We start from the raw sequence: 24,117 nt of genomic DNA, 5'->3' as shown, positions 1-24,117 counted from the left end.
CCAAAGTACAGTTTATGGATTACAATGGCTTTTCCCTCCGATAATTTCCCTCCCACCCACACCCCTCCCATCTCCCGCTCCCTCTCCCATTCCATTCACATCAAGATTCATTTTCAATTATCTTTATATACAGAAGATCAATTTAGTATATATTAAGTAAAGATTTCATCAGTTTGCACCCACACAGAAACACAAAGTGTAAAATACTGTTTCAGTACTAGTTATAGCATTACTTCACATTGGACAACACATTAAGGACAGATCCCACATGAGACACAAGTACACAGTGACTCCTGTTGTTGACTTAACAATTTGACACTCTTGTTTATGGCGTCAGTAATCTCCCTAGGCTCTAGTCATGAGTTTCCAAGGCTATGAAGCCTTTTGAGTTCGCTGACTTCGATCTTATTCCGACAGGGTCATAGTCAAAGTGGAAGTTTTAAGTTCTCTCCTCCCTTCAGAGAAAGGTACCTCCTTCTTTGATGGCCCATTCTTTCCACTGTGATCTCACTCGCAGAGATCTTTCATTTAGGTCCTCATTTTTGTTTGTTTGTTTGTTTGTTTGTTTTTCATTGCCAGAGTGTCTTGGCTTTCCATGCCTAAAATAATCTCATGGGCTCTTCAGCCAGATCTGAGTGCATTAAGGGCTGATTCTGAGGCCAGAGTGTTGTTTAGGACATCTCCATTCTATGAGTCTGCTGTGTAGCCCACTTCCCATGATGGATCGTTCTCTCCCTTTTTTATTCTATCAGTTAGTATTAGCAGACACTAGTCTTGTTCGTGTGATCCCTTTGACTCTTAGACCTATCAGTGTGATCAATTGTGAACTGAAATTGATCACTTGGACTAGTGAGATGGCATTGGTACATGCCACCTTGATGGGATTGTATTGGAATCCCCTGGCACGTTTCTAACTCCACCATTTGGGGCAAGTCCGATTGAGCATTTCCCAAATTGTACATCTCCTCCCTCCCTTATTCCCACTCTTATATTTAACAGAGATCACTTTTCAGTTAAAATTTAAACACCTAAGAATAAAACAGCAATGTAAACCAATAGAAAAAATTAAAAAGCAGGTACTTTTTAATTTTTTCTATTGGTTTACATTATTGTTTTACCAAAGTGTTGCAAACTCTATAAATTTCAGGAAAATCTTTAAGCCTAAAAGACAAATGATTTAAGTATAGAACCAACACTGTTTTAAGTAAAAGAAATAGATCCATAGACTTAACTGCAAATATTTCCAGAGAATTGGAAATGTAGAAGACATGGTCCCAATTGTAATTTACAGCCTTTTGAAACTACAGCATGGTTTCACAAACTATTCCATCCTTTCAGGCCACTGAAGCTAAAAGAAGAGGAGGCATATATTGGTCCCAACTATAGAATAGAGTGATTTAATAGGTTGGCAGAAAAACTTCCATAATTTTTTAAGATTAATTAATTTATTTGAAAGACAGAGAGAGTGAGTGAGAGTGAGAGCAAGAGAGAGAGAGAGAGAGAGAGAGAGAGATCATCCACCCGTTGGTTCACTTCTCAAATGACTGCAGTTCCAAAGCAAGGAGGCAGGAGCGTTTTCTGGTTCTCCCACATGAGTTCAGAGCCCCAAGTTGTTGAGCCATCCTCCTTTGATTTCCCAGGTGCATTAGCAGGGAGCTGGATCAGAAGTAGAGCAGCTGGGATTTGAACTGGTGCCCATATGAGATGCCAGTACTGTAGGTGGAATCTTAATCTTCTATGCTACAACACTAGCCCTGTAAATTCCATAATTTAGTGGAAACAAACAAACAAGCAAAAAAGGAACCCTTTGGGACAGAAGGGTCATGAGGCCTACCATTGCCAGTCTACAAAATAAAACTTAAGAGACAGTTGGAAAGCATGTCCCTGTAGTGGGTCTGGGTGGTGGTAAAATTTCAGTTTAAGATGAACCATCTGAAGACCAGTTGTTGCCAGTGCTTTTTATAAAATGGTAGAAAATGAGGCAGCAGAAATGAGGGATGTGGTATCTTTTAATGGGAAGTAATAAGTAAAGTTCTCAGAACCAACTGAGATTAGAAACTAGGTCTCAACTGCCAAATAAATGCAACATCCACTTCCCACCCCCAGCATTTAAGATGAAGAAAGTGGATTAGCAAACAAACACTGGGCAGGTCACAAACAAGACTAGGAGGGCCAAGAGTCTGTAGGTAGTGAGTTTGAGAGTGAGTTGTACTTGGTCTCTTGTTTAAAAATTCCTGATGAGACTGGATACAAGGAATAGGCAGGTGTGTGGTTTCATGGTTTGTCTATGAAGAATGGACATTGTCTTGGGGCTGCCAGGGTGTCTAATGCAATCTTCTCCATTCCCTCTCACCTCATCCTACCACTAAACTCTTCTTGCTCTGATTATCTTAATGACATTCAACTGCTTGCACCATGTCTGCATGTGTGTCTGGCTGCCATTGGAGCAAAGTAGACAAGGTGGGAGAAAGATAAAAGTAGACTAGACATGGAACATTCCTCAAGTGCCTAAGTGAGATTGTTTGGATTTATCACCACTCTTGCTCTCACCTGACTAGTTCTGACAAAAATATGTTAACAAAGATGTCTGGAGCAGAAATTCCTGTCTTCTCACAAGAATAGAATTTCAGACATGAGACAGAGATTGGCAGCAAGCATGTCAACAAAGTCTATTGAAAGGAATACACTTGACAGGCAAGGCAGGAATCTCCCCATAGAAAGGAGAGCACCAGTTGCATTCAGACAGGGGTTTTTATGGGTATGGGCACATGGTTTCTCATCTCCACTTCTTCTGGTATATTGTTGAGCAGAAGGTTTTCTAAGCATGGAATTTGTAAAATTCCCCAGGGCTTTATCAGCAGTGCTTTCAGACTGAATGGAACCCACCAAATAGGATTATCAGACTTGAGCAAGAAGGAAGACACATCTCTTCTCTTCTAAGGCTCCACTCCTTACATCTGCCATTATTGTTGGGTTTTCAGAATGCAGATGTTAAAGAATATATAGAATGATATTAAATGATATACTTAGAAACATACAAAGAAGACTTCTTATTAGCATGTTTGTATTAATTTTCCCTTAGTAAACATGGCATCCTGCATGGAAATTAATAGACAAAATTTCTAGTTATATAATTTTCTCTGACATAGATGGGCTAGCCAGGTATAATTTTCACAATAAAGTTCACTATTATTTGACTTTTGTCTTCAATCTACATGGTACTTGCAGTATATTTGATATAAAGATGACTATGAAATAGATAATAAAAATGAAAAAATATACCAATTCTTTCATTCTAGTTTGATTAATTAGTGTGTTTGTATTTAAAGTTTTTGACTGCTGAAATACTTAAAAACTGTAAGAATCAATCTTGAAGGAATAAAATGAAAACTATTATTTTTTTGGAATTTAATGTATAACAGAATTTTTATGATTTTTGCTCGGTGTTTTGTCATATATAAATATTTTCCTAACTATGGGTAAATTTTTTGCTTTATGTGGATAAATGTCTCAAAATTAAGACAAACTACTTTATTCACCTATGAGTAAATATAGATTATGCATCTGACTATAAAATTGCAAAGAGGTTCTATTTTGAAAAAAATCATTAATGAACTTGTATAATATACTTCAAAAAGAAAAGAAATAGACTTGAATTTGGCTTTGATAGTGCATGTAGAGCTTCCTTATTCAGAATAATGGATACACAGATATTTCTCATCTTTTAAAAATGCATTAATAAAGTTAAAGGACACAAACATTTCTTTTCTACTCTTTTATACTTTATTAATTGTTTTACATTTTGCTTTATACTTGGGGATTATTTATTCAAAAAGTAATAAGAGAAAATATTCATTATGTACTTTTTCTGGAAATGTTTGTCATAATTAGTTTCATTAGCAATTATTGCCAAAAATAATTTTGCTGCATCGAAGACTGCTGTAAGAATATTTAAATAGTACATCCTCTCAGGGTCATAATTCATACTCTTTTTTCTCCATGTTTGCTTGCCTTCTGTGTTCAGGGTCCAAAGGCTGTGGTTAACAGCCCTTAAGATGAAGTGAACACATTTTGCATTTACCTGCTTTCTCCAGAATAGATTTTAAAAATTCTTGTAAGTAATGCTTGGCTTGTCATTCCATCTGTCTCCATTTCTGTGTTTTTGAGGCAAGACAACAAGCAATAGTTAATATATGTAGAAGAGAGACATTAGATCTATACCTCACAATATAAAAAAATCACTCAAGATGCAACAAACACTTAAATTTAAAACCTGAACTACAAAGCTGCTAGAAGAAAATGTAGAGGGAAACACTCCAAGACACCGGTAAAGGTGATGACTTGGATAAGATCCCTAAAGCACAGGCAATTCCAAACCAAACTAAACAAATGGAATTATACCAAACTCAGAAGATTTTGGACAGCAAAGGAAATGATCAAAAGAGTAATGACACATCCAACAGAATGAGAAATTAAAGGATTAATATCCAGTATATTTCAGCCAATCAAAAAACTCAACAACAAAAAAGCAATCACTCTAGTTACAAAGTGGACAAAGCACCTCAATAGGTAGTTGTCAAAAAAGAAATAGAAATGGCCAAAAAATGTGAAACAATGCTCAATATCACTATCCATCACAGAAATGCAAATTAAAACCATGATATCACCTCACCCATGTCAGAATGGCTATTATCCAAAACTCAGAGAGTAACAAATGCTGGCGAGAATGTAGAGAAACAGGGACACTTATACACTGCTGGTGGGGATGTAAATTAGTGCAGATACTATGGAAAACAGTATGGAGATTTACTTAATTAAAAAAATAACTAGAAATAGACTTGCCTGATGATATAGCAATCCCAGTACTGGGTATATACTTAAAAGATATGATCGTGTTTTATCAAAGAGATACCTTCACCACCATATTTGTGGCAGTATTGTTCACATAACCAAAATATAGAATCAACCAAAGTGTCCATCATCATACAAATAGATAAAGGAAATAAGGAAAATGTGATATATATATATATATATATAAAATGGAATATTATTCGGCTATAAAATAAGAATGAAATTTTACCATTTGCATCAAAATGAATGTAACTGGAAGACATCATGTTGACAAAAAAAGACAAATACTGCATGTTCACCCTTTTATGTGAGAGCTAAAATTAAAAAAATTAAAAAAACAGAAAACAAAAAAGAGATATTAACAAAAAAATTTTCAATTGCTAAAAATATATTTTTGTCAAACTTTGTTTTACACGTATGTCAACACAATTGTTGAGAATGTTATATTACTTTAGGTTTAATGATGTGTGATTATTTTAAATTTACTGGATATGGGTGAATTGAAATTTTTCCATTTGGTTATTGTGTATTGACCTTGCCTATATTACCACTGAACTAAGGCCTTTATTTTTTACTTGTTGATTTCTTTATTTAGTGAAATATTAAACATTTGACTATAATGCTAATTAAAAATGTTACATCAAAAACTAAAAAAGAAAGCAAGAAAAAAAGGGAGAGGTAGAGAGGAAGGGAGAAAGTAGGAGGTAAGAGGAGAACATCATTATTTTCCTTGAGTTAAATCAATGGGCCACGTTGCTCTGTATTCGTTGCATTAATATTACATGACATGTAATAAAAATAAAGTATCATAAAAAAGTTAATATAAACTTCTGGTTTCCATATTCTCTGTATCCCAGCTATTAAAGTAATTGAAGGTATCAGATTTGACAAGGCAGGGCAAAGAAATCTTATTGCAGGAGGATGCAAATAATCTAGCATCATAAGCCTGAGGGCCTAGACTGAAATTGTGGGTCCTGAATTTTCAGTCCTAACTAAACAGAAGTATGTGCGCACTTCGGCAGCACGTAAACTAACTAAACAGAAGTAGTCTCTTACTGCCATCGTATCTCAAGTATATTAAAGGCTTCATGCAGAAAACATATCTCATCTTCCTAACCAAATATTTTACTAGATTGCCCAGATTTAGGTAGGAAGCAAGTTAGGGCCATCTCAATTTTTTTTCAAAATTTAAAAATTCCTATGACAACATGCTTTGTATTTCATATGAAATGTGAACTGTAAACTCCCTATCAAAGGAAAGACTCTCTTAACCAATGTGCTAAGAGGTTTCACCAAGGTTAGCCTGTCTTCCACCTTCACTAGGTTATTAGTTTTATTCCTAAAGGTGAACCTGTTGTCCACGCTTAGGTGTTGCTAAAGTAAAGCAATCCTGACAAACTGGAAACTGTCCATTGTCTAATCCTTCTTGCAAAATCACTTTTAATAATTTTTTACTTCATTCTTCTTTCATTTGGCATTTTCATAAAATAACCTAATCAATGCTCAGTCTTTTTAAAATCTCAGAAACTTTTTTTCCTATTTGAAGTCAAGATCAGTTTATGCTAGAGCCTCTCTCCCAAACAACAGAGGTCTGTACAAAATCTGTCTTATCACCTTTACCAAGCATCTTCCTCTGGTTTTCTTTGGTAAGGATACAAACATTCTGTGTGTGCGCTGTATTCAAGTAGATGACATTTCTGAAAATGCAAGTGCCCACTTCAGGCTTTTAGCTGTTCTGAAAACAACAGGCTGAAATTCCAGTGATTCCTAATTTTCTTCAGAAATATATACATACAGACATCTATACATATATTTGTATATATGCATGTAGTGGAATTTTATTTGGATTTCAGGAATTCAAATATCCAATCAAGAATAAAACATTTGGATGAATCAGGAAGTGCAAGTCTCATAAAATGTGTAGAATAATGTTGTCAGACATTGATCCATAGTGGCTAAAATAAAAAGAATGCTCTCAGCTCTCACTATTGCTAGCATTAGGTCTGAAAGAGGCTTAGTCTCTCTTATTCTTATTTCCTGTCACAACAAACTTTTGACAAACAAACAAAAAACATTTTAGGATAAGGAAAGTAATGATTGTGATACAAGCCAGCAGGAACCCAATGACATCCAGAGAGTAGTACTGGAACCAGGTGAGGTCGTGGGCTGCAACCCGAAGGTGTTTGGCTCCTTTGTGGCGCATGATGTACTCGATCCAGAAGACTGCTCGATCCAGGGGCTTCACAGGCTGATCGTGGTGAATCCTTGATAATCTCATAGCATTCTCTTTATAGCTGATGAAAGTCAATATACATTGTCTTATAGAATGAATTAGAAAACAGGGATATGCCTAACTTTCACGCAGTTGATAATGATTCATGTCATATAAAAATGGAAGAAAAATAATTTTCTTCAGTAATGATTATAGAGAGCTGAGTTGGTAGCCTGGAATTCATAGGGTGTACATAACTTCAAGATAAGAAGAGAGAACTTGAGAGAGAACAAGTGTTTCTAACATCACAATATAGAAGGGCAAAAAAAGAAACTAAAATGAAGCAATACTCAAGGGCAAAAAAGAAATAAGAAAACTGCAAAAACAATAGCAATTATTAGAGGTGCAATTTTTGAATTATCTAGGAAGTGATGTATGTGGGTCAAATTATTCCAGAATTTAGAGACATAAGTAAGTCCACGACAGGGCTCAGATACATATCTGGGTAAAATTGATAAGAAGTTGCTATGCACCAAGAATTGGTATTAAGCTTAATCGTTAATCAGTACATTAATTATTACAACTATGAAGGTAGAGAAATCAATGTCCTTTGAATCCACATGCTGACACTAATTTGTTCCTTTTGTACATCTTTCTTTTCCTAGTTTTTGATTGCTAAATAGAATGCCTAGGTATAGTATACTCTTTATCTGATTTTTCTTTGTTACAGTGCACTGATTCTGATAATATGTTGAATTGTTTTCATCATATTGTGCAACAACAGTAAATGTTTTATATTATAGACATTGTACTTCTTGTTAGTGTTGTGATTTTAGGATCTGGAGTGTATTCAATGCATTGCAGTTGCATTTTGTTCTGGTGTGACTTCATGGCATTGTAGCTGCATTTTAGTTGCCTTGTGTCCAGTGTTGAAATGATCAAGGAATAAAGGGCAACACAGAAAGGTGTATGTAGGGATGTGGCTTATACATTCTGGACCACAAAAGGCTGTAGCTTGTCACTACAGCAATCACAGTGGAGGTAACTTCCATTCTTATTAATTAAAGATTGTAGCTGGAGGAATGTTTTTCAGAGGAGTGTACTATTCCTGTTATATTTTCGTAATATAATTGTGAAAGGACATAATAAATAAACTGTACAGTATATTCAGAAAATTGATGCAATGAGTGTCATATTGTATATATTTACAGTATGACAGTTAAGAAGTTTGCTTCATTCATCAGCATTACTTTTTTAGAAGTTAAAAATGTAGAACAACATCTATACTAGACAGCTATATTTTTTACATTAAATTAGCAAGTAAAGGATATACCGCTCTTCAAAAAAGAAAAAGAAATGTGCTTCTCATTGTGCTCATTAGGATGAACAATAGATGTAATAAAATTAAAGTCACACTAATTGCATCTTTGTGTTTTTTAATACAACCAAATGATTTTAATTTGTCACTGATAATATGCACATCCCTGAAAATGTATCATTATTTCATTTGCTTTCTTAAATATTACTTCAGGAGCCGGCACTGTGGCCCAGCAGGTAAAGCTGCTGCCTGCAGTGCTGCATTCCATATGGGTGCTGGTTCAAGTCCTGGCTTTTCCACTTCCGATCCAGCTCTCTGCTATGAGCTGGGAAAGCAGTAGAAGACGGCCCAAGTCCTTGGGCCCCTGCCCTCACATAGGAGACCTGGAAGAAACTCCTAGCTCCTGGCTTCGGAGTGGTGCAGCTCCAGCTGTTGCAGCCATCTGGGGAGTGAACCTATGGATGAAAGACCTCTCTCTCTCTTTCTCTCTCTCCTCTCTCTCCCCTCTCTCTCTCCTCTCTCTCTCCTCTCTCTCTCTGCCTCTGCCTCTCTGTAACCTTGCCTTTCAAATAAAATAAATAGATCTTTAAAAATATTACTTCAGTGTAAATGAAAAATATGTTTACATTTAAGAAATACGACACAATAGAGAAGCTCTCTGTAAGCGTAATCCCTTATAAGCATATTTTCCTACTTTGTCTCATATGGAAACATCTTAGTGTTAATCACTAACTCTTATCATATAGAAGTGTACATAAATTTTGAAGTTTTACAGAAGCATTATCTTTGATTTTACAAATAAGATATTCTTATAACATGCTTGGATTTAGATTTCAGCTCTGCTCCTAAGGATTCCTTGTAATCCTTCATTAAATGTCTTCAGTGACATTCCACATATTGGATAATTCAAAATTGTGTATTATCTTTAAACCTCTGAAAATCATTCTATAAAATCATCAAAATTATTGTGGCACTCACAATGAATTATTGATGTTATCTTCCAAAATTTAGCAAATCTGTACTCAACATGATGTCCAGGTTCACAATCAATGCTACTCCCTTTGAACACAAGTAAAAATTTATCTATAAATACTATATAGTTAAAAAAAAACAGGGAAATACTTACAAAGGATTGTTAATAACTGCCTTTAAAGCACTAAGCAAATTTGTACTTGACATTGTTTTCCAGTCCACTCTAACAGCTGCTCCTTTGGCTGTCATGTGGGCAATATTATCAGGTTGCTCCCCAAACAAAGGAATGCCCACCATAGGGATGCCATGGTGAATTGCCTCATAAATGCCATTGCTTCCACCATGAGTTACAAATGCCTTGGTTTTTGGATGACCTGGAATTGAGTGATTTTCAGTAATGTTATCAATTATACATTCTACAAATAAAGTGGGAAATATACAGTATATGTCACTAAAATAGACAATGCTTTCTATTTAAGATGTTATCAATTGCCATGAAACTGTATCTAAGCTGCCTTCAAAAAGAAGAGGAAGAGACACCTAAGATCACTGGAGAAGTAAGGAAGGCCACATGGAAGTGGTGGTGTGTGATATCAGACTTGAACTATATACAAGATTGACAAATCATCATGAAGAGGGACCACATTTTGAATGAAATAAACTACACATTTCCACTGCCAAATAAAAGGTCAAGTGCGGGGACCTGCACTGTGGCGTAGTGGATAAGGCTGCCGCCTGCAGTGCTGGTGTCCCTTATGGGTCTGGGTTTGAATCCCACCTGCTCCACTTCCCATCACACTCTCTGCTATGGCCTGGGAAAGCAGTAGAAGATGGTCCAAGTCCTTGGGCCCCTGCACCCACTTGGGAAACTGGAAGAAGCTCCTGATTCCTGGCTTCAGATCGGCGTGGGGAATGAACCAGCAGGTGAAGACCTCTCTCTCTCCTCTCTCTGTCTCTCCTTCTCCCTATGTAATTCTGGCTTTCAAATATATAAATAAATCTTTTTTAAAGGTCAAGTGCAGGTGAAAACATTTTCTCCCAAAGACGTAGTGCATTCACTAAGTCTGATATGTAGGGTGTACAACGTATCAGGGAGTGGCATTGTCACAGTGCTGGAATCAAAAGGAGAGCTCACACTTCATTTTTTTATAATTTATTTTACAAATAGAGTTAGACAGTGAGAGAGAGAGGCAGAGAGAGAAAGATTTTCCTTCCATTGGTTCAGCCCCCAAAAGGCCGCTACGGCTGGCGCAGCACCCATCCGAAGTCAGGAGCCAGGTGATTCTTCCTGGTCTCCTGTGTGGGTACAGGAGCCCAAGCACTTGGGCCATCCTCTACTGCCCTACCGAGCCACAGCAGAGAGCTGGACTGGAAGAGGAGCAACCGGGACTAGAACCCGGCACCCATATGGGATGCCGGCGCCGCAGGCGGAGGATTAACCAAGTGAACCACAGCGCCGGCCCCAGCTCACAGTTGATTTTAAAATGTGTTATAGGCTGGCACTGTAGCTCACTTGGTTAATTCTCTGCCTGCAGCGCTGGCATCCCATATAAGTGCCAGGTTCTATTCCCGGTTGCTCCTCTTCCAGGCCAGCTCTCTGCTGTGGCCCAGAAGGGCAGTAGAGGATGGCCCAAGTGTTTGGGCTCCTGCACCCGCACAGGAGACCAGAAAGAAGCACCTGGCTCCTGGCTTTGGATGGGCGCTGCGCCAGCCGTAGCAGCCATTTGGGGGGTGAATCAAAGGAAGAAAGACCTTTTCTCTCTTTCTCTTCCTCTCACTGTTTGTAGTTCTACCTGTCAAATAAAAAAAAAATGTGTTATCACATCATGATAAAAGTTGTAGCTTTTTTTTTTTCATAGAAAATGCAGGGTCATTCATAATGACAGATGAATGCTTTTCAGTGGCATTTGGAAAGTCCTATATTAGGAGAAAGAGCAAACATAATCAAAGAATTGGGAGTCAGTGAGACTACCCAGGAAATTATTAATTAATTAATTGGAAAGAGGGAATGGCAGAGACATATATGTGTGCAGGGGGAGTGGGGCAGAGATGGAGATAGGGAGAAAGAGAGAGACAGTGGGAGAGAGAAAGAGAACTTCCTTCTACTCATTCACTTCCCAAATGCCCACAACAGCTGGAGGTGGGTTAGATGAAAGCCAGGAGCCAGGAACTCCATCCAGATCTACCATGTGGTTGACAGCAACTTAAGGATTTGAACCATCACCTTCTGTCTTTCAGGGTGCACAGTAGCAGGAATTGGAAGTGTTGGTAGAACTTGAACACAGGTTCTACAATATGGGACACTAGTCTTCCAACTATCTTAACCACTGAGCCAACTATCCCCAAGGAAATTACTGAAAAATTTTCTCTGAAGTAACTACATCTAGAATTAAGATATTTTTCATTCTGGTCACAAAGAAATTGATGTGAACAATAAAAAGCCATCTGTTATGATTCATTGTTATTTCCTGAAGAACTGGAAAATATAGGTGAAGACATTTGGTTGTATTTTTGAGTTTTTCCATAGTGAATATTTAATAAGTTTCCTGATGAACTATGATCATCCTGATTAGCTGTGACTTGTGTTTTCAGTGTCTGTTTCTCCAGAGTCTTACCAAGAAGGTCATTCTGGGGGATCCACTTATACAGCCGAGTATTGGGTCCTAAAGTTTCTGGTTTCTTCCCATTAAATCTCCAAAGAACCTGTTAGGTAAAGAAAGCACATAATCCATAAATCAAATTTGATATTACAGCACGTTGGAATTCTAAAGAGATTGAGAGATCTCTCGCTAAGATCTTTGCCTTCCATAGAAAAGACAAAGAGAAGGGAGTTCAAATAATGACAACTAAAAGACCTTGTTAAATAGTTTAGTACAGGCCGGTGCCGCAGCTCAATAGGCTAATCCTCCGCCTTGCAGCGCTGGCACACCGGGTTCTAGTCCTGGTTGCCCCTCTTCCAGGCCAGCTCTCTGCTGTGGCCAGGGAGTGCAGTGGAGGATGGCCCAAGTGCTTGGACCCTGCACCCCATGGGAGACCAGGAGAAGCACCTGGCTCCTGCCTTGGGATAGGTGCGGTGCGCTGGCTGCAGCGGCCATTGGAGGGTGAACCAACAGCAAAGGAAGACCTTTCTCTCTGTCTCTCTCTCACTGTCCACTCTGCCTGTCAAAAAAAAAAAAAAAAAAGTTTAGTACGTGTCGCTCCCCCTCTTCACGGAGGAACGACACAGGAGCCTGCGCTGTTCTTTTGTCTGCTCGGCCCTCCCCGGGTTTGCTGCTGGTTCTTCCCGGGTTGGCTACCGTCCCTTCCACCTCCGTGGAAGGGCGGTTCCCCCTGCCACTTTCCCCACTTCCACGGGGGAGCGGCACACCGCCGGCCGGCTCTCTCGGGGGCTGCACAGGTGTTCCTTCAGATAGATGTTCCCGGTGTATGTTGTCTCTCTCCTCCTTTATAGTCCTCTTCCACCAATCCCAACTCGGCTACCCACACGCCGAGTACGCTGCTCTCCTCCAATCAGGAGCAGGTCCTACAGTTTATTGGTTGAACTGGAGGCAGCTGTGTAGAAGCTGTTTCCTCCTCTCCCAGCGCCATATTGTGGGAGAGCAGATGCATAGAATAAGTCTTAATTCCAGTAACTTAGTCTAGTCCGAGTTGCTCCCCACAGATCCCCCTTTCTTTTTATTTTTGGCGTTGATACGCGCCTGTCTTCGGTGCCCCGCGGCACACACTCTGCTCTGCTTGCTAGAGTTGCCCACAGGTGCTTACAAGCCCTACCAATCAGGCAAACCAAATCCGGGTCCTCTCTTCGCCATGTTGTGAGGAGGCTTTTAGACGCTGATGCGTGCCTGTGTTCGGTGCCCTGCAGCTCATGCTCTGCTCTGCTCTGCTAGAACTGCCTGCAGGTGCTTACAAGCCCTATCAGGCAAACCGAATCCAAGCCTTCTCATTGCCGTATTGTGGGGAGACTTATTGGTGTTGATAACGTGCCTGTCTTCGGTGACCTGCAGCGGGTAAGCTGCTAGCCACCAGCAGGTGCTTATCGTCTTACTAATCAGGCAGACTGAATCCAAGCTCTCTCATTGCCGTGTTGTGGGGAGGCCTTATTTTTCTCTATTTCTCTATCTCCTGGCATTCCTATCTCTCCTATTTTACTTCTATCTACCAGCATTCCTATTTCTCTCATTTTACTTCTAAACTTCTGTTTCTCTTATCCCCGTGGCTTCCCGGCGTCCGCCCCGAGGCTGCTTCTCGGCGCCTCACCCCGCGGCAGCTTCCCGGCTCTGAGCCGCTTCCCGGCGCCCACCCTGCGGTGGCTTCCTGGCTCTGCGCGGCTTACCGGCTTCGCGCGCACTCCGCGGTCTCTGCGCCCCTTCGCGCCCGCACCACGGCCTTCGCGCTAGCCCCGCGTTCCCTACCTACCTGCGCCCCGCGCGCTCTCTCTGCTCGCGGCGGCTTCCGCGAGTCACACAGCCTAGCTCACGTTTCCACCACCGGTATTCAGTCTAAGTTCCCCGGGCTAACCTGGCGAGTTCAACCTAGCTCACGTCTGCACCTTTCAGTTTGGCTTCCCGTCTTTTGCTCCCTGGGCTAATCTGACAGATTCCAACCTGGCTTACGTTTCCGCTTCTGGTTTTAACTTTTCGCCTTTTGCTCCCCGGGCTGACTTGAAGAATTCCAAGCTGGCTTACGTCTCCGCCTCAGCCTGCCCCCGCAGCTTCAATTTCCCTAACATTTTTCTCTACCCGGTATGTTTCCCTAAGTTTTCTTCCAACAATATTCCCCTCTCATTTCTCCTGGCTTCTCCCCACAGTCCGTATCCGAGTCTAAGTTTCTTCTAGGTTTCACTTTCACTTTCAACCTGCAGTCCATATCTGAGTCTAAGTTTCTTCTTGCTTTCACTTTAAATCCTAACTTCTTTCCCACAGTCTGTATCCGAGTCTATGCCTAGGCTTTCAATAGCTTGTTCCGGCACCTTTTCCATCCGGCTTTTCCCTAGGCTCTTTGCTAGTCTCTCTCTCCGGTATTTTCCCACTTCTTCCCATTTCTTCCCTCCTAGGTTTCCTATCCGAGTCACTGCACCATTATGTCGCTCTCCCTCTTCGTGGAGGAATGACACTAAACCCTGCCTAGGCTTCATATCCGAGTCACGGCACCATTATGTCGCTCCCCCTCTTCACGGAGGAACGACACAGGACCCTGCGCTGTTCTTTCGTCTGCTCGGCCCTTCCCGGGTTTGCTGCTGGTTCTTCCCGGGTTGGCTACCGTCCCTTCCACCTCCGTGGAAGGGCGGTTCCCCCTGCCACTTTCCCCACTTCCGCAGGGGAGCGGCACACCGCCAGCCGGCTCTCTCAGGGGCTGCACAGGTGTTCCTTCAGATAGATGTTCCCAGTGTATGTTGTCTCTCTCCTCCTTTATAGTCCTCTTCCACCAATCCCAACTCTGCTACCCACACGCCGAGTACGCTGCTCTCCTCCAATCAGGAGCAGGTCCTGCTGTTTATTGGTTGAACTGGAGGCAGCTGTGTAGAAGCTGTTTCCTCCTCTCCCAGCGCCATATTGTGGGAGAGCAGATGCATAGAATAAGTCTTAATTCGAGTAACAGTCTAATCCAAGTTGCTCCCCACAAGTACGAAGAGAAGTAACTCTTTTCCAATGATCTATACTTTTTAAATATATGTATATATAATTTTAGTCTTGACTTGCTAATTTAATATTAACATTTTCATCTTTTATAAAATAAAAATTGGAGTTTAACATATCCAGTGTTTCATGTCTTATTTCATTGGAATTGATATACTTTAATTTACTAAAAAAGCAAACCTACCTCTGCAATTGTCTATGTGTGAGAAATAAATTAATTTTGTTTAGCAACTATATGTAATTATATCTAACTTGTAGATTACACATTTTTAATCACTATTTCTAGGAAAAATTTCAAGGTGCATTTTTTAAATCAATCCATAGGTAGTATTCCTGTGACTAGGATTGGAAATTCTTTTTTTCTTAAGGATTTATTTATTTGAGAGATGGAGAGACTGGTTTATTTCCCAAATGGCTGAAATGACCAGAGCTGGGCCAATCTGAAGCCAGGAGCCAGGAGCTGCTTCCAGATTTTCCACTCAGGTGCAGGGGCACAAGCACTTGGGCCATCCTCTGCTGCTTTCCTAGGCACATTACCAGGGAATTGGATTGGAAGTGGAGTAACAGGTACTCGAAACAGCACCCATACGGGATGCCAGAACCATAGGCGGAGGCTTAACCTACTATGCCACAGGGCTGGCCCCGGGGAAATTCTTTAAATGTGGGAAAAAGTCCCGGTTCTTAAAATAACATAGTGAATGAAAAAAATCCATAATTGCTATGATGCTGAATTTTGTTCAATTTTCAACTCTTCTGTGATGCACTACAAAGCATTGACAGCCAACATTGCTCATTTCTGCTATATTCAGACCATTTCCATGTCCAGTACCAAAATAAGACTCTGATCGTACTATCCACAAAGTATCCACATAAACTGGAATATCATCTTAAAGTGTTGAATTTCTATTTGCTAATAAAAGTTAAAAATGGTTTTGGATTACCAGCAAAATATTAACAAGGTTATATCAGCTAGAAAACTAAAAACGTTGTTCGTAAATAAAAAGAGATCAACATTTAAGTCCTTTCTGGCAGCAGCTGCAAGAAAAACAAGCAAGTGACAGGACAGAATTTGGTGACTTGTGTTCCTGCCTGCAATATGATGATAATATCAAAGCTGCACAATGCACCTGTTAAATATATTTCTTATCATAATGTTAGTATCAAAATTAACAATTAAAACACTCTCTGTGCTACTTTTGCACCTGTCAAGTAGAGTTTCTTTCAAATTGATATCTTAGATAAATTAGAACTATTATATCAATTTACCTTTCACACAGGAAGATTCTGTAATAAGACCTTTTGTAGAGTTTAACAGACTCATTCAGTAGCCACCCACCATTAGGACACTTTTTCTAACCTTTTGTGGAAGCTGGGCAAAAGCAGTTGCAAACATATTCGCCCTTTCTTCTGTCATGTTACTGACCATAGACCCCAGGGAAAACACCACAATTCCCTCTTCTCCAGAGCTTTGCACAAAGTCTTCCATTTCCTGTGAAGAGAAAATTGTCTGTCACAAAGAAAGCAACATTGCAACAAACGATATTGAAAGGGTTGGTGGAAACAACAGAGGAAGGACTATTAAGGCATTAGAGTAGTGGCTGTGGTAAAATGTGTACCAGACAAAATTTTCCATCTGAGTCATTTCAAAGTGCACAGGTGGTAGTGTTAAGTAAGGTCACAATAGGCACACTATAGTACACATGTAAGAAATGATAAACTTATTTTTATAATCTTTCTTCATTCTACAGAAAAGAATGTGATTTAATTTATCTTTTTTGGTTCCTTTTTTTTAACTAAACTTCCTATTTTGGCTGATTTACTGTTAATATGGGTTCTTTGTTAAAATCATTATACTGTTTTGATTTACACATAAAGAAGTTTAATCATTCCTTAGTATTAGGTTTAAGCTACTTCCATTGGTTACCTTTATAAATAGCTTTTATGACTATTAATTTTGCATATCTTAATTACTTTTGTCTGCATAGTTTCATGTGAGTATCTTGTACAGCCAAAGAGTATAAATATTTAAAAAACTTGATGCAGTCTGTTATATTACTTCTGTTTTTTAAAAAAGAGATTATCTTATAATTTGATAATTAATGGAAAAGCAAATTATCTGGAGAGAGAGAGAGATTTCTAACACAGAACAAGAGGGCAAACTTTCCAGTCTTTGACTTGGATTCAAAGGTGTGCAACTGAGTAACAACAGGTTTAATCAGTAATTATCATTACATTACTATCCACCCATTGTCCTGCTTTTCCTTGTCCTCCTCTCCCTGCCCCAACACAGTCACTCTCACTTTAGACAAATCAAGAATTCATTAAACATAGAGAAATGCTGTACAGAACTTTTGATAATGTTATCTCAGTCTTAGGACCTGCAAAAGTTACTAAAGTTACCATATAAAGCTGAATCTATTTGCACTAAAAATTGATATTGGTTTTATATCAGTTTCATGTTGCTGTAATAAAATGGTAGTTAAGAAGCATCTCTTGAGAAATAATGTAATATAACATTAAAATTATCTACTTTTTTTTTGACAGGCAGAGTGTACAGTGAGAGAGAGAGAGAGACAGAGAGAAAGGTCTTCCTTTGCCGTTGGTTCACCCTCCAATGGCCACCGTGGCTGGCCGCTGCGGCTGGCACACCGTGCTGATCTGATGGCAGGAGCCAGGTACTTATCCTGGTCTCCCATGGGGTGCAGGGCCCAAGCACTTGGGCCATCCTCCACTGCACTCCCTGGCCACAGCAGAGAGCTGGCCTAGAAGAGGGGCAACCGGGACAGAATCCAGTGCCCCAACTGGGACTAGAACCCGGTGTGCCGGCACCGCAAGGCAGAGGATTAGCCTATTGAGCCGTGGCGCCGGCTAAAATTATCTACTTTCTACATATGTCCTTATGGTGTGATATGAATCTAAAATAGATTACCTTCTTGTGTTCCTTTATAAGGATCACCATCTGTTCACAAAATCCTATTTCAATTAAACTAAAGGCCCTTATCAGGTGCAGGTGATACAAATTCCTAGTTCTTCATTCCAAATGCAATGAGCATTTCCCCTGTTCCTACTCCATCAGGCAGTTGTGATGCTGAGGATCAAGTTCTCCAAGGAGTTTTACCAAGGGGTCCTATGGGGTTGAGCAAGTAAAACTGGATTTGGCTGCAGATATTTTAAGAACGAAACATTTACGTTGCTGAGGAATGGCTGAAGATCCTCAAGGCTTACAAAAAAACGTTAGCCTTCATCTGTTCATCTTATTGTCAAAACTTATACATTGGTTTTTTAAATGTATCTATAGAATTTTTGCCTCTCTCTGACTTCACTTGAGAATGTAATCTTAATCTGTTGGAAATCCACTTTCCATTGAATGGGTTTAAATCTAATACATTTGAAACACTTTAGGTAATTAAATGTTTAAGTAAAAACAGCAAAATGTAGCAATAATGTCAACAGTCCACATTAGTTCTAATTCACTAAGTGCCAATGACATTTTATTCTGTTACTTACTTTTATTTTTATGACACATACAAATTATACATATATACAGGTGTCATGTAATGTTATCAGACATACATATATTATATTATATTCAAATCAGTGTTTATGGTCAAAATGTTACAAATCATTTCCCTTAGCTTTTTTCCCCTAAGCTTTATTTATTTATTTTAAAGACGATTTACACACATAGAGAGAAACACAGAGAAAGCGGAAGATATCTTACAACCACTGATTCACTCCCCAGATGGCCTCAACAGCTTGGGACTGGGCCATGCTGAAGCCAAGGAGCCTGGAACCTTGCTTCCAGGTTTCTTATGTAGGTTTCAGGGGTACAAGTGTTTGGGACAACTTCCTCTACTTTCTCAGTTGCATTCACAAGGAGCTGGATCAGAAGTGAAGCAACCTGGGCTTGGACCAGTGCGCATATGGGATGCCATTGTCACATGCAGCAGCTTAACCTGCTGTGCCATAACACCAGGCCCTCTCCTAACTTTTAAAAAAGTGCTTATTTCAGTTCTTTCAGTTCTTTTCATCTACCTGAAAGGCAGAGTGACAGAGAAAGGGAGGGAGGGAGAGAGAGAGAGAGAGAAAGAGGCAGAGAGAGAGAGAGAGAGAGAGACAGATAAAGAGAGATTGTTGATATCTTGGTTCACTCCCACAAATGCCTACAACAACCAGGCCTGGGCCAAGGTGAAAACCAAGAGCACAGAACTCCATCTGAGTTCCCCACAGGTATGAAAGGGTCCACGTACTTGAGCCATCATCTGCTGCCTCACAGTATACATTAGCAAGAAGCTGGAACAGAAATGTGGCACCCAGGACTTGGACCTGCACTCCAATATGGGATGAAGTCATCCCATAAATGGCATCTTGACCTGCTGTCCCACGATGCCCATCCCCAGCATTTTTCTTTAGAAAAATATTTAGAAAAATGACAAGTGCATTATCATTTTATTTATTTTTTTAAAATTTATTTATTTATTTGAAAGGCAGAATTATGGATAGGCAGAGAGAGAGAGAGAGAGAGAGAGAGAGAGAGGTCTTCTATACCCGCAATGGCTAGAGCTGGGCTGATCTGAAGCCAGGAGCCAGGAGCTTCCTCTGGGTCTCCCTTGTGAGTGCAGGGGCCCAAGAATCTGGACCATCTTCTACTGATTTCCCAGGCCATAGCAGAGAGCCGGATCAGAAGTGGAGCAGCTGGGATGAGAACTGGGGCCCATGTGGGATGCCGGCACTGCATGCTATGACTATTGGAACATATTTCTCTGTTTTCTGTTGCCTGATTTCCTAAAACCATCTTATTCATCACTCCTCCAGAGCCATGCATCTCTCTGAAATCTAATCCAATAATTACATCTTCAAGCCTTTTTTCTTTTTAAAGAAAACCTGATCCTATCTTTCCCTAAGTCAACTCTTTTTTGTTGTCCTCTCCTCAACACACCTCACTGCATATTTTAAGCTAGTTCCTATTTTAGACACCAAATTACCTATTTTAGACACCAAATTACCTATCTACTGAAATCAGCCTCCTTACTCATCTTGCTCCTAAAGTAGTAGCTCTTGGGGCTGGCACTGTGGCTTAGTGTGCTAAGCTTCTGCCTGTGGCACTGGCATACCATAGGAGTGCTGGTTCATGTCCTGGCTGCTCCTCTTCTCATCCAGCTCTCTGCTGGTTGCCTGGGAAAGCAGTGGAAGGTGGCGCAGGTTCTTGGACCCCTGCGCCCCTGTAGGGGACCTGGAAGAAGCTCCTGGCTCCTGATAGTCAAGATGTTTTATCCAGTGTCCAATATTTCTTCCTGGGTCAAATTCTCTAAATGAAAAATATAGGGTCATTTCCACTGAAAATGGAAAGCAAACAAAACATGAGAACAGAAGGTATTTACCTTAGGAAGAGGTTTGGCAGGTTTGCAATGGAACCCTCCAACAAATTCAAAGTTTGGTAAGAGTGGGCGGGGAAACTCCAAATCCCAATAGCTTCGGATGAGCCACATATCAGCTTTCCCCATTAGCTCAGAGAATCTAGCAGGTCTTCCTGGACAGAGGATACAGAAGAAATTGGACAGTAATGGAACAGTGTTCATATGAAGTGCATGTGAAGAAAATGAGGGGATACTATGTAATGTTACCTCAGGATATTTACAATCATAAATAGTCATTAAAATAGGCCAATATAAAATTAAACATGCATTTGTTTTCCTTCTAAACTTGAAGTGGCAATGGCAGATATAAACATCGATTGTAATTACAGAATCAAATGATTCCTCCATGGTCCCAGCCAGAGTACTCAGTCCAGTTTCTACAATTTAGCAACTGGTCCCTGATCCCTAATTTTCTAGGTTCAATCAGAGGATTTTGAGTATGGCTAAAGCTTTGTACCTGTGACTGCTTTTGGTTCACATTAGGAGTGTAACACTTATCTACATAATATTTTCATGTAAATCTACATAATACCACAATGAAATTTTTAACTTATAAAAACAAAGAATTGAGTTCACTCCTATTTTGCTTCATTTTTCTAAAAAAAAATTAAAAAGTAGACTGATTACATATGCATTCACACATGTAAAAGCTCGTAAGTCCTATACAAATGATATTTAAGGACTTAATGAAGGAATGTGGCTTTTACTTTATAGGCAGCTGGAATAAAACTCTGTATGTGTAAACTTTTTGAAAATTATTTACATGTTAAGAAAATGTACTTCCAGAAAAGAAAGCGATTTCCTCAATTGTCACGTAAGTACTTGTACTAGAAGTATGTGCAACAATTCAATCTACTTGCCTCTATGCATTAACATAATAGGGTTTTGTACTAGCATAATGTGAAAATGTCTAGTAAAATGGACGTAGGTTTGCTGAGAGAAATCCTCAGTACTTCACCTGTTGCTGGAGGGTCATATCCTAGTGATGAGCTACTGACTTTTCTTATTTTTTTCTTTTTTTAAATTTTTATTTAATAAATATAAATTTCAAAAGTACAGCTTTTGGATTATAGCGGTTTTTCCTCCCATAACCACTCTCCCACCCGCAAACCATCCCATCTCCTACTCCCTCTCCCATCCCATTCTTCATTAAGATTCATTTTTAATTATCTTTATATACAGAAGATCAACTTAGTATCTACTAAGTTGCCACTGACTTATAACAGGTACTGTAATGTGACCCTTTCCATAATGTTTTTGAGACCAATAGCTCTTTTTATACTTTCATTTCATTATTTCACTTATAAAAGAAAATGCCTCTGATTTTATATTCGTACAAGTTTGCCTACAAAGTCACAGAAAGTTAAAGCTTCATAGTATCAATTAAAATCATGACTTACCTAGTACTTCACTGTAAAACTTATCCCATCTCCTCTCATTAAAAGTTTGGAACCAAAAGTCAAAATAAAGCAGGCATAGCATATTTTGAACTCTCTCCATAAATGTCATTTGACCAGTTAAACCTGACAGAATAATAGGTACGTAGGAAGGAGGCACGTGCAGCCCTCCGCTGTACTTTTCCATAGTGTAGCCTGGAAAGAAGCGGAGACTGTAGACGAAGGGCACTTTCAGCAGCTCAGCCAGCAGCTCAGCACCAGGAATGATGGCATCTGCAAGGACAACATCGAACTGCGATCCCTGCAGTTTCGTCATGAGTTTCTTGTTCAAAATTATGTCTCTGCAGATATTTTCATAGACATCAGAATATTTTGGAAAGAATTTGTTCAGTATGAAAAAATGATCCCAATATGAGTCTAGTGACATATTATATAGTGCATTATTGATCCAATAAATGAAAAAATCCTTCATTTCCTCTTTAGCAAAAGATGCAGGAAAAGTTTCAAATTTAATTCCAGATGCTTTGTTGGGATCAATTAAAATAGAAGCTGAAGATCTCAGAACAGTTACCTCATGACCTCGCTGGACAAGTGTGTCCAGGATTGTCTTTATATTGAGCCAATGACTGTACTCCACATGCCACACTAGCACCTTCCCACAACTCCCAGAGCTGAAGAAGTAACTCAGCTGTAGCAGCAGCAACAGAGCCGAGATGTGTTTTACAGACATCCCGGTGAAATGAAACGCTTCCTCTCCAATCGTTATTCCTTTCTGTCACTTTCCTTGCTTATATCCAAGAAGCAATTTATCAAGTAGTTAAAATATAACTTGCATTGGTCAAAGTAAATACATCATATGAACAATTAGAGCTTGTCAACCTGGATGGCAGGTGGAAATGCCAAGTTAAATGATGTGTTTATGTGACTGTTTTTAGTGTTTCTATTTTGATTAAGTGCTTTGACCTATTTCTAAGGTGATAACCTACATGTGTAAGGCACCTGTGTTATGCAAGAGATTTTAGAGCTATGCCAAGAGCAGTGGCAAGTGAAGGGTGACGTGCGTCTGCTGTCTCCCTGACACAGAACTACAGACAAAGTAATTATGCACTGATCCACTTGGGTAGCATGGGTCAAGGGATTTATTTTCCATATAAACTTTGATAAAATACAATTCACTCACATACACATCAATTCAGTGTATAATTCAAGATTTTTCTGTATTTTTCATGAATTTATAGCTACCATCACTATCAATTTTTGAGCATTTCATCACCCCCCAAATAAGCCCTGACCACTTTATCCTGTGTGCCCTTCCCCCACACTCCAGTTTCTGGTTCCTTCAGCCCTAGGAAACCACTAATTTACTTGATGACTCTACAGCTTTGTCTACTGTGGGCATTTCATGTAAATCGATTGATACAGCACGGGGAAGCAGCACTGGCACACGTCTCTGTGTCTACTTGAGGAGTAAATTTTTAACTTGTGGTCTTAGTTTGCTTTTCTCAGCATGAAATGCCCAGTTTTTGAGTAAGCTGGACAATTACTTTTATTTTATTTTATTTATTTCACAGATAGAGTTACACAGAGAAAGAGAGATAGACAGAGAGAGATACAGAGAGAAAGGTCTTCCTTCCGTTGGTTTACTCTCCAAATGGTGGCAACCGCTGGCGCGTTGCACCGATCTGAAGCCAGGAGCCAGGTGCTTCCTCCTGGTCTCCCATGCTCAAGCACTTGGGCCATCTTCCCCTGCCCTCCCAGGCCACAGCAGAGAGCTGGACTGGAAGAGGAGCAACCTGGTTCTAATCCCGGCTGCTCCTCTTCAGATCCAGCTCACGGCTATGGCCTGGGAAAGCAGTAGAAGATGGCCCAAGTCCTTGGGACCCTGCACCCACGTGGGAGACCTGGAGGAAGCTCCTGGCTCCTGCTTTGGATTGGTACAGCTCCAGCTGTTGCGGCCATCTGGGGAGTGAGCCAGTGGATGGAAGACCTCTCTCTTTGTCTCTACCTCTCTTTGTAACTCTATCTTTCAAATAAATAAAATAAATCTTAAAAAAAAAAAGTTAGTGGTGAAGGTGGATTTTTCTTTGTGGTAAAACCCCTGGATCACATGTACGCACAATACTCATCGAGAGCCCTACATGCTTCACAGTTGTGCTGGGCATGTACAAGAGTCTGAACAGCTGGTACTAATGTCAGAAAGACTCCTCCATGCCCACTGTTGGGTGTATGCACCAGAGCTGCTGTGGTTTCTCCTACTAACAAGATGGCGACTGCCCCGCCAGTTACTGCGTGCACACACTAGAGCTACCGCAGC

The 24,117-nt window shown here is 39.9% G+C and overlaps 1 protein-coding gene across 2 annotated transcripts; it reads right to left on the bottom strand.

The window, feature by feature from the left end:
- Window positions 1–536: 536 nt before the first annotated feature.
- On the bottom strand, window positions 537–22,581 carry LOC100342219 (UDP-glucuronosyltransferase 2B14). Of its 2 annotated transcripts, XM_002717143.5 has the most exons (6): window positions 21,807–22,581; window positions 20,371–20,519; window positions 16,347–16,478; window positions 11,969–12,056; window positions 9,508–9,727; window positions 537–7,145 (listed from the first exon to the last, which is right to left on the bottom strand). In XM_002717143.5, exons 1-6 carry the CDS (start codon window positions 22,531–22,533, stop codon window positions 6,866–6,868), a joined length of 1,596 nt encoding a protein of 531 aa, XP_002717189.1. In that variant the 5' UTR covers window positions 22,534–22,581; the 3' UTR covers window positions 537–6,865. The 2 variants fall into 2 exon arrangements, with proteins under 2 accessions (XP_002717189.1, XP_008266006.1); XM_008267784.4 differs by lacking the exon at window positions 9,508–9,727 and having other exon boundaries at window positions 6,981–7,145.
- Window positions 22,582–24,117: the final 1,536 nt, after the last annotated feature.

Source organism: Oryctolagus cuniculus, chromosome 8, assembly GCF_964237555.1.
Source record: "Oryctolagus cuniculus chromosome 8, mOryCun1.1, whole genome shotgun sequence".
Lineage (NCBI taxonomy): Eukaryota > Metazoa > Chordata > Mammalia > Lagomorpha > Leporidae > Oryctolagus > Oryctolagus cuniculus.
This window is presented reverse-complemented; position numbering and strand designations above follow the sequence as displayed.